This window comes from Hyalella azteca, unplaced genomic scaffold, assembly GCF_000764305.2.
Source record: "Hyalella azteca isolate HAZT.00-mixed unplaced genomic scaffold, Hazt_2.0.2 contig13347, whole genome shotgun sequence".
Lineage (NCBI taxonomy): Eukaryota > Metazoa > Arthropoda > Malacostraca > Amphipoda > Hyalellidae > Hyalella > Hyalella azteca.
The window spans coordinates 60,504-71,408 of NW_025943272.1; the positions used below are offsets into that span (position 1 = coordinate 60,504).

The window sequence follows — 10,905 nt, forward strand, 5'->3', positions numbered from 1 at the left end:
TCATAGGACTGGTCAGCCTATCAGCCTGATGCCTTCAGCCAACTAAGCCTCATGCCTTAGCCACTCGCCAGCCTACGCCACACGTCTGCCTACGCCACACATCTGCATACGCCACACATCTGCATACGCCACACATCTGCATACGTCACATTAAAGCCTACGCCACACATCTGCATACGTCACATTAAAGCCTACGCCACACATCTGCATACGTCACATTAAAGCCTACGCCACATTCCAGGCTACAACAAGCAACAACCCTTGCTACACTCCTGAAGATGCCACACTCCAGCCTGCGCCACCCGCACAGTTCCACAAGTTCTTCATGCGCACAAGATTGACAAACAAATAATTTTTGTTCAGTGAACAATGTAAGAAACAATTGTTAAATGCCATGACGCTCTATAAGGTATTCTGATCCTAATGAGGAAAATAATGTACATATAGTTTGATTCGATTTCTTATTACGTTTGTTAGATAATTTTTCGCGTATTGTTAATTAAACATGAAAAGCTTTTCCCGTAGATTCGTAGAGAAAGGAACGAGGATATAAAATGCAGAAAATATTGTTCTCATTGACTATAAACCTTAAATTGTGGTAGGAACACAAAAAATAACTAGTCACATTGAACATATGGTTGTTCTTTTTTCTCAACCCAACTGAGCACCATCAAGTGCAAATAATAAAGCCCGGGGGTGTCCGAATGCATGGTTGAACTAATATGAGATTGACCCATGCACATCTCATTATTGTAGTTAGTGAAAATTAATTTTATCTCAACGGTAAAAACAATCTCAACCGACAGTTGCATTGTTTTTTTCTCAGCCTTGTCCTGTATTGTTTTGCCTGAGGCGTAGCAATACACGACAAGCACACCAGCATGGTGCTCATGTTTTAATTCAATAAATGAAACGAGAATCGTAGCCATAACTGAAACTATCGTGCTTATCACCCGTATAGCACTGTCATATTTTCTTAGACATCACAAACTGATTTAACTTAAGTGAAAAAGCTCGTGCCGGTCACATCGTAAATAATATTATGAAAAACTAGGCCACATTAATAATAATGATTGTTTTTAACGTCAATTGCGCATTTTAATTTCGAAGTTTCATGTTCACTCTGTCGGCTCCTAATGGCGCCATCAGGCTAGATGGCGTCGAACGTATGACCCAACATTCAACTATGGCTGGACTGCGTCACACAATACCCTGTTTTTTTCTGCACATTTCCTTACTTTCGCCAATTCGTCTATATCTCTGTATACCATTTTCATGCACTACCTCATTTTCATGCATCCCATTTTCATGCATTTCCTCGATTTCACACTTACCCTCATATTCCCATGTAGCATTTTCACATTTACTCTCGTTTTTCTACATAGCATTTTCACACTTACTCTCATTTCCCTACATAGCATTTTCACATTTACCCTCGTTTCCTTTCATAGTATTTTCACACTTTCCCTCGTTTCCTTATATAGCATTTTCACACTTACCCTCATTTCCCTACATAGCATTTTCACATTTACCCTCGTTTCATTTCATAGTATTTTCACACTTTCCCTCGTTTCCTTATATAGCATTTTCACACTTACCCTCATTTCCCTACATAGCATTTTCACATTTACCCTCGTTTCATTTCATAGTATTTTCACACTTTCCCTCGTTTCCTTATATAGCATTTTCACACTTACCCTCGTTTCCTTACATAGCATTTTACACTTACCCTCATTTCCCTACATNGTGATGAGGGCCTGGGCCAGGTGGTAGGAGCTAGGCGGCCCCTAAGGTGATGAGGGCCTGGGCCAGGTGGTAGGAGCTAGGCGGCCCCTAAGGTGATGAGGGCCTGGGCCAGGTGGTAGGAGCTAGGCGGCCCCTAAGGTGATGAGGGCCTGGGCCAGGTGGTAGGAGCTAGGCGGCCTCTAAGGTGATGAGGGCCTGGGCCAGGTGGCGGGAGCTAGGCGGCCCCTAAGGTGATGAGGGCCTGGGCCAGGTGGTAGGAGCTAGGCGGCCCCTAAGGTGATGAGGGCCTGGGCCAGGTGGTAGGAGCTAGGCGGCCCCTAAGGTGATGAGGGCCTGGGCCAGGTGGTAGGGGCTAGGCGGCCCCTAAGGTGATGAGGGCCTGGGCCAGGTAGTATGTAGTGTGGATGGCAGCGCTGGCGATGGCGGGGTTCACGGCGACGGCAAACTTGGTGACGGCGATGCAGGTGTCCGAGGCCACGAAGACCGCAGCGCCCAGCGCTGAGCTGCGGCGTTGCTGCGCCGACCTGCCGTCATCTTCACCGCACCTGCCAGGGGGATTTGCTTACAAAATTAACTAAAATTATTTATTATTTATTAATTGAGTCATATTGTCCAAATATTGACCCACTTTCTTATCCACAGCACCAGCAGAAAGCGCTTATGAACTTATGCATATCAGGATAAAGACGAATACTAAATGGGTAAACATTGTAGCGTTATTTGGACGAAGACCCAATCAATTCTCTTGGTGTTCTTTTTTTGAGTCTCGTGGTGATCGGAGCTGGCAGCTAAATACGTTTGTGTGCATGCGAAATAGATACAATCAACAGCCGTGATATGATCTATCTATTAAGAAGATAGATATTTAAGATCCATACAAATAAATGTATGGCCCAGCATGGAAAGTGACGTTGTAGCAACTTTAATTACGAAATGATTTTGTCGAAAAAACGTTTAGCCAACATTCTTCCAACGTCAGATGCCTGGTACGATTTAATTACATACAATAAAATAACACAAATTAAGTATTTTAAAACAGTCAACCCGATAAGTATCCACAATGAGCTTTTACATGTACTATTAAGCACACAAAATTGTCCACCTCCAATATTAAATAAAAATTTTTTTATTCTCGATTGCGCACGAGTTTAGCGAGATCCCGCGTAACCAGAACTAATATTTTCGTTCATCGATGACCGCGCGCGAAGCTCATTGCGAAGAAATTGCCTAAGAACAGCTAATGAAACGCGTATTTTTCTACGCTGTATATGCCCGCTGCACCCGCTATTTCTTAGCGATTTTTTTAATATCGGGCCAAATGAGGCCAGACTCGACCCCCCGAGTGCAGCTCGTAAATAACGAACATAAATTAAAGTCGTAAAGAAGTTTCTCACACGCTCCTAGAATTCTCGGTTTTTGACCCGCCGAAGAAAACTTGGAAGGGGGAGTAACAGCAGGACTTGGTGGGGGATGGGGAGTGAATCAGGACTTGGTGGGGGAAGGGGGGCGAAGTAGGGCTTGGTGGGGGAAGAGGAGGTAAAGCAGGACTTGGTGGGGAGGAAGGGGCTGAAGCAGGACTTGGAGCCCAATGGGAAGGGTGTAGTGGACCAGGACTCAGTGAGAGAGATAAAGCAGGATTTAAAGGGGAGACGACGTAGGGCTTGGGGTAGCTGCAGGACTTGGAGTGGATAAGTGAGACCCACGTTTGAGCGAGCACAGGAAGCGCACGTAGAGTGAGGAATGATGGAATGGATGAGGAATTCAGAGCGAAACTTATTGCTTGGTCTGAATCTCGCAAGTAGATGAAACTGAACAGCAAAACGTGGGTTTGTCTTAGGTTGCAACTGTAGCATAGATTGCGAGTGTAAAGAGATAATAGGAGACCATGTGGAAACTGAATGGAGTCCTCAAGAGTGCATAAAGAAAAATAATCAAATATACTAATTCTAACGAATGTCTGTCTGTCTTTTTTTTTTTTTTGTGGTGTTGTTGTCTTTTTGCCATATTTTTTTCTGTCGGATATTTTTTTAATCTTTTTTTGTCTTTTCTAGTATATTTTTTTTCTTTTTGAATGTTTTGGTGTTTTCTGGGGATGTGTTTTTTTTTTCATATGTGTATGTGTATGATTTTTAGGTTTTTGCCGGGGTGTCCGCGCGCCTCTCCCTGCGTTTTCTTCTCTCTGCGCGTGTCATCGCGCGTATATGTATTGTGTATTTTTTTATCTCATCTGTTTCGGACCCCCTCGTAGAGTTTTTGAGTCATTGCTCCTGACACTTAAATTGACTTGCTTAATACTGCTGAGAAATATGTAGAATTTTGATTTCTAGTTGACTTCGTCTTAAATAGAAAAAAAATTTCATATCTACCAGAAAGTGAGGCAATCTGGAGGAATATAGGTGAACATATGCGAATCAATTGAATCTTTAACAAAAAAGTTCCCTAGGTCTAAATTCAGCCAGTAGTTAATCTGTCAATTGCTCTAATGTTAGCCTATTGTTACCCTACGCAGGAACTTTTAACCTGTCAATACCTCGAAGGTTGACATGTTAAACTGCGGCGCGTGTTAACCTGTCAATGGCCCTCCAGAGCGAGGTGATGAGCAGCAGTGCGTAGAAGGGAACAGCAATTCGGAATGTCAGAGGCGAGTCTCGTAGTAGGAACGCAGTCACGGCGAGAAGTGAGACGTAGAGACCAACTCCACGCAAGTAGTTCACGTTTACGAAGCCCAGGCCTTTGATGTACCAAAGCTGAGCCACGCCAAACGCCAGCATGCCAATCAGGAACATCGCCTCTTCGTCAATCCAGACCTGGACATTTTTTTAAAACTACATAGAATGGACCATAAGTTATCATATGCATTGAAAATAATCTGTTTCAAGTCAGTCATGATGGATAGAGTTTATAATTTCTTTTATGAAACAAATACAATGATATAAAACCAAATCGAATATTATCTTAATCAGAGGGATTACTTTTCTGTGGACGAGAATATATTTTGAAAGGTTCAATACTCCTGTTGAAAAAAACTTCATGTTTTTATGCACCAGACAACTGTAACCAATATTTTTGGGCTCTATGTATTCTTAGTTGATGCCAGTTATTGGCATTCCTACAATCTAATGTATATGTGTTTACTCGATAATCCTGTGTTTACAGTTAATTAATCTGTTTCAGGATAAATATAATTACAAGCCAAAGGTTAATGAGCTCACGAGGAACACATCAACGTGAAGATCAAGCCTCTTGCAACGCATTTTTAGATCATGCCACTTATTGATGTCCCAATTGTCGGCAATAATCAGTTAAAAATCTCACGAGGTAACCTTCTCCAATCAGCAAGGCCAAGCCTCTGCTAAGGAATCTAGAGATAATGCCCCTATTGATGCCTCGATTATCATCATTAAAAAGGTAATTAGCTCACGAGGAACGCGTCTCCAATCAAGGAGAAGACCAAGCCTCTGGCGACGCCGGTCCTGAGGCTGTCCCGCCGCAGCTCCTTCGCCGCCTTCTTCGCATGTCCTCCGCCTTGCTTAGACGGTGTCGACCTCTGCTGCTTCTGAGACCCCGGCGCGTTTGATCCCAAACCGAGAAGCTCGAGCAAAGCTTCCTGAAAACTTGACTCGATTTTCCCTCGTTTCTCTAGTGAATGTTTTTTGCAGAGGTGCAAAAAGAAGAAAAGGCAGGGCAAAATTTTGACCAACACCGCCAGCGCACTCGGGTCTCTCTGGAGAGCTAAATACGGCACGGCGATGCAGCTGCTCAGTACGGCAACTGCCTGATACTCCTCCATTTTAGTCATCAATAAAAATTAGGTTCTTCTGTAAAATAAAAAAGAAGAGAGGGCGTTATGCGTTATTCAAAATATTACATTGAAATTAAGTCGATGAGATAAGTATCGAAATTAGTCATAGCTCTCTCAATAAGTAACGTGCTCTCAAAGTCTGGATGAGCAATACGTCACGACAATCGTTTCGTGGAATAATATTAATTATTAATAAGTGAAAAAATCCTCTATGAGTATCATGAGAGGCTGTGGACACTGAAACAACAATCAAATTTATTGAAACCAAATCCGGTCAATGTTATTGGTGGATATGACACATAAGCAAGAATATGGAAGATTGTGTTCGAATCTCCAGCCAAACGTTCTACTTTGTTGAATATTACGCAACTGGCAGCGCATACGGCCAAGCCAAGATGGTGGGCAATCAGCGAGGAGATCGGCAGTGATAGCACACCTCATCTGAAGTACTTACCTTAATGCTCGGCCTAATGAGCTCAGAGCGAGCAGACTCTCTCTGGACCCCAATAGTCTACTCAGTTTAATTCACTGCAAGTGCTGCGTGAGCCGCAAAATATTCATGGAAACACAAGCGGCCTGAGAACGGCTGTAGCAAGCGGCCGAGTGTTCCAGAGTTCCGACAAGATATGGTCCATTTAATTGGTGTAGCTCGCTTATAGTGCTTGGGAAACTGCTGAGCTGGAAACTGGCAGATTGTGAAGACATGAAAACGATGGAGTTTAGTATTTCCAATACACCAGAGAATGAACGAAACCATTTACGCATTTTCTTTTTATATTTGAAAATAGTGTTGCTTTCAGCGCATCGAAGTAAAAAAGCTACGACATACAGAACTCAGGCTAATAATATCAATGTTTAGAACGGACATTAATAGCCTCAATTGAACGCATTTGCGTGTGCATTATGCTAGAATAAGGTAAAGGTAACAACATTGTTGACAAATTTAAAATTTTTAATAACAAAATTCAATTACATTCCAGTCGCCTCAGAAATGTCGCTGGCCTCAAAAAGAAACGATCTACTTTATTATCTAAGTATGATACCAGAACTTTCTAGTGTGGGATTTGAAAACTAATCAGTAATTTAAACGCTGGAAAGAAGCATGTATTACTGAACAGCATTGTACTTTTCTTAATCTGTAGGCAACGCATGCATCATTTACAGGGTGAATAATTAGTTCAAGATCACCCATGTTTATCAGAAGTAATTCTTCTTTTTATAATTCAGGAAATATCTGAAATCTACATGGTTTTTCTCAATTATCTGTAAGAGGCAGTCAATGTGGAATCCACACTCAGCGGCGGCGTCAAGGACATTTAGCCTGACCTCAATAACGATTGATATTTCGCCTCAAGCAGCTCAGTGGACGTGCGATCGATCAACAACACAGCGAGATGCACACTGAGCATGTGGAGGCCGCGTGCAGCTGTTGATAAGATGTAGGTAAACACTTTCATCTCAGTATCTCAACTGGCGTCTATCATATTGCAATATATATTTGTACAATCACAGTATAAAAATGTACAAATTCAGTGACAAATTTTCGAACTAGTTTTATTAGACTTCATGGTGCAAAACAAAAGTAAGAAAATGCTTTATTTTATTTTGGTTGACTTCTCGATATTTAGGATTCAGGTTGTTCACTAACAACTTCAATTACGTTAAAAAGCGAGTATTGAATTACATTGGAGATGCCTTCAAATAAACTAAACACGCTCTGTGAGTATGTAACATTGACGTTGCCTTCTGTGTGACGCTGTACTACTTTTTGTTACAACTTACTGTCTTCGTGTGTACGACTTACCCTCTGTAACTTGAAAAAAATAAACAACGATAAACTCGGCATTGCTCGTAATGAAGAAATACTACCATTGTGCAAGTTTGATGTAAATGAATCAGTTGTGCAAATCACATGGAAATGTATCAGTGATGCCAATTACGTAGAAATGGTGCAGTTTTATAAATTCCATAGAAATGTCGCTGTTGTGTAAATTACATAGAAATGGTGCAGACTGAAAATTACATGTAAATGGTGCAGTTGTGCAAATAACATAACAACGGCATTCTACCTCTTCTTATACTGTATACTGAAAAGAACTTATAACAGTTCATGCTACAAAATAAAAATTAACATGAATAGAGTTTAAGAGAATGCACGTGGTGATCTCGAAATTTATGGCCTATTTATTTATTTAATAGCAGACTCNTTTCCTTCTAAATTCTATATTAAGTGGAAGTTGATACATTTTTTCTGGTTGTTAATTGTTCATATGTGATGATAAGTGATTGAAACATATTTTTCTGTCTCTTGCCTTGTTCAATCCGCTTGACCGACTTTACCTCACTCGTCCGTCTCCGTGAGCAGGAAGTGAAGTGGCAATCTTTGCATTCAGCTTTCTATATTCTTATGATTTGACTTATAACCATGGTTCAAAGCTATCAATCACCTGTTAGGGTGTATAAACACCCTTTTGAACTCATTATGGCGGTAAGTAATATACATTATGTTGTGCTCATTGGGAAACAAGGCTCAATTTAGCCTCAATATTATAATATTGTTGCTTCACCTAACTCCTAAGTCCTAACTACCTAATTCCTAAGGAGTAAGCCATACTAAGTGTAAGGGCTAAGACTGTAAGACAAGACTCAAGAGTAACTAAAAGCTAACATGTCTGACGAGTCTCTAACTCTATAACTGTCAGTGTCAGGCAACAAAATTTGAGCAATATTATTGCCACTGTGCAGAGAGTGGATGTGGATGAATATTTCAAGATCTTTGGCGACGCCCATACCCAGGATGGTGCCGTTTTCCGCGGATTAATCCGGCGTAAACAAGGCTCCAAGCCCTTCTACTGGGGTACAACGCAGCGTACAAAGAGCTAAAATAACGTTATGGCGCACACGGCCGGCGTACGTCCGCATCTGGCTTGTCCCGACGTACCGTACCAGGCATGGAATATATCTACTTGGTGAGCCGCGACTTGATTTTCGGAGCCGTGAGTTAGCCCATTTGCGAACCGTGAAAACATACTTCTCGCACGATATCATAGGACTGGTCAAGGCACTATTTTAGTGCTGGTCAACGAGCTATCATAGGACTGGTCAAGACACTATTTTAGTGCTGGTCAACGAGCTATAATAGGACTGGTCAAGGCACTATTTTAGTGCTGGTCAACGAACTATCTTAGTGCTGCTCAGGTGGCCCGGCCAGCCAGTGCTAATTTTCCCATCGCTTGAATTTGATGGATGGGAAAGCGAGGCCTTAAAATTAATGGTAAACATACATCGAGACTGCAGCTTTCCTGACTCGTCATGACTGCGGGGACAGTGAAAGGGACTTGTCATGTAATGCGATCTATTGTAATGGCTTAATTGTATGTAATGGCTTGTTCTATGCCATATCCTCTTAATTCTATGGATTTTCGTTCATCATATTTGATTATTGCAAGATGCCTAGCATTTGCATCATGATTTTATTCATTAGTTCTTGGCGTTCTACATTTTGTTCTACGCGGTAGTTTTCAAGCGCCACAGAGTTTCTCATGCTTCAACGTCCAACTTTGTCGAGACTTGCTTGTCCTCGGAAATTGTGTGGCGCATTTGTTGGGAGCACCAAAAGACTGGGATGGCCTGCCATGCTCGCCTCGAACTTTAGCGACAGTTTTTAACTCTCGGCGAGCACCGCGCCGTGAGCAGCGACAACAAGATCCTGACAATGGATTGCTTCCCGGAGAGACGCAGAATTTAAACTTGATTTTGCAAGGCAGCGTTTCGGAAACAAGTACAAGTTGGCTTCAAAAATCAGGATTTTGAAAATGAAAACATTTATTTTTAAAACAATTTGTTTTTTTCAATGGCCTTTTAGAAACGAAATAGAAAGCAGATTTTTGACGTCATAATCTTCAAAGAGTAAGTGATGCGTAAGCTTTATTAAACATAATGTTGAGTAGCGATTTCAGTACGACAAAGAAAGCCTCACAAAGAGAAGAATAATAATAATGGTGCAGAAGTAGAATAATAGTCGACGTGGTGAATAATATATAAAGATTATCCGGGGACTGGCGTAACAAACGACCCGGCAGGTCATTCATCAGCCTATCAGCCTGATGCCTTCAGCCAACTAAGCCTCATGCCTTAGCCACTCGCCAGCCTACGCCACACGTCTGCCTACGCCACACATCTGCATACGCCACGCATCTGCATACGCCACACATCTGCATACGCCACACACCTGCCTACGCCATACATTTGCCTACGCCACACATCTACATACGCCACCCATCCGCATACGCCACACATCTGCTTACGCCATACATCTGCATACGCCACACATCTGCATACGTCACACATCTGCCTACGCCACACATCTGCATACGCCACACATCTGCCTACGTCACACATCTGCATACGTCACACATCTGCCTACGCCACACATCTGTATACGCCACACATCTGCATACGCCACACATCTGCATACGTCACACATCTGCATACGCCACACNTCAGCCTTGTCCTGTATTGTTTTGCCTGAGGCGTAGCAATACACGACAAGCACACCAGCATGGTGCTCATGTTTTAATTCAATAAATGAAACGAAAATCGTAGCCATAACTGAAACTATCGTGCTTATCACCCGTGTAGTACTGTCATATTTTCTTAGACATCACAAACTGATTTAACTTAATTGAAAAAGCTCGTTCCAGTCTCGTCGTAAATCATATTATGAAAAAAAAGGTCACTTTTTTTAATAATGATCGGATTTACCGTCGGTTGCGCATTTTAATTATGAAGTTTCATGCTCACTCTGCCGGCTCCTAATGTCACCATCAGGCTAGAGGGCGTCGCAAGATTGGCCCGAAATTCAACTATGGCTGGACTGTGCACAAAGGTCACACAATACCCTGTTTTTGTTTCTTTTTTTTGCACATTTCCTTACTTTCGCCCATTCCTCTATATCTCTGTATCCCATTTTCATGCACTATCTCATTTGCATGCATCCCATTTTCATGCATTTCCTCATTTACACACGTACCCTCATTTCCCTACATAGCATTTTCACAATACCCTCATTTCCGTACATAGCATTTTCACTCCTACCCTCATTTTCCCATATAGCATTTTAGCACTTACCCTCATTTTCCTACATAGCATTTTCACACTTACCCTCATTTTCCTACATAGCATTTTCACACGCACCCTCATTTTCTTACATAGCTTTTTCACGCCTATCCTCATTTTCACACGCCCCCTCATTTTCACACGTACCCTCACAACGGTCCGCGCCATGTTTTTTATTCTCATATTTTTGATAACCTGGAGATTTTTTGAGCGGTGGTCGCCGGTCCCGCAGGTCCGCG

At 42.1% G+C, this 10,905-nt stretch overlaps 1 protein-coding gene across 2 annotated transcripts; it reads right to left on the minus strand.

Moving 5' to 3' along the window:
* Positions 1-1,752: 1,752 nt before the first annotated feature.
* LOC108668379 (lysoplasmalogenase-like protein TMEM86A) lies at positions 1,753-6,373 on the minus strand. Of its 2 annotated transcripts, XM_018155578.2 has the most exons (4): positions 6,003-6,373; positions 5,168-5,564; positions 4,315-4,553; positions 1,753-2,291 (listed from the first exon to the last, which is right to left on the minus strand). In XM_018155578.2, exons 2-4 carry the CDS (start codon positions 5,543-5,545, stop codon positions 2,099-2,101), a joined length of 810 nt encoding a protein of 269 aa, XP_018011067.1. In that variant the 5' UTR covers positions 5,546-5,564; positions 6,003-6,373; the 3' UTR covers positions 1,753-2,098. The 2 variants fall into 2 exon arrangements, with proteins under 2 accessions (XP_018011067.1, XP_047739579.1); XM_047883623.1 differs by lacking the exon at positions 6,003-6,373 and having other exon boundaries at positions 5,168-5,566.
* Positions 6,374-10,905: the final 4,532 nt, after the last annotated feature.

Coding starts and splice junctions, on each gene's coding strand:
- LOC108668379 (XM_018155578.2), bottom strand. CDS start 5,545: ATGACTAAAATGGAGGAGTATCAGGCAGTTGCCGTACTGAGCAGCTGC. Junction 4,554..5,167: donor TGATTGGAGACGCGTTCCTC/GTGAGCTAATTA, acceptor AAAAATGTCCAG/GTCTGGATTGACGAAGAGGC. Junction 2,292..4,314: donor CTCTGGAGGGCCATTGACAG/GTTAACACGCGC, acceptor TCCCCCTGGCAG/GTGCGGTGAAGATGACGGCA.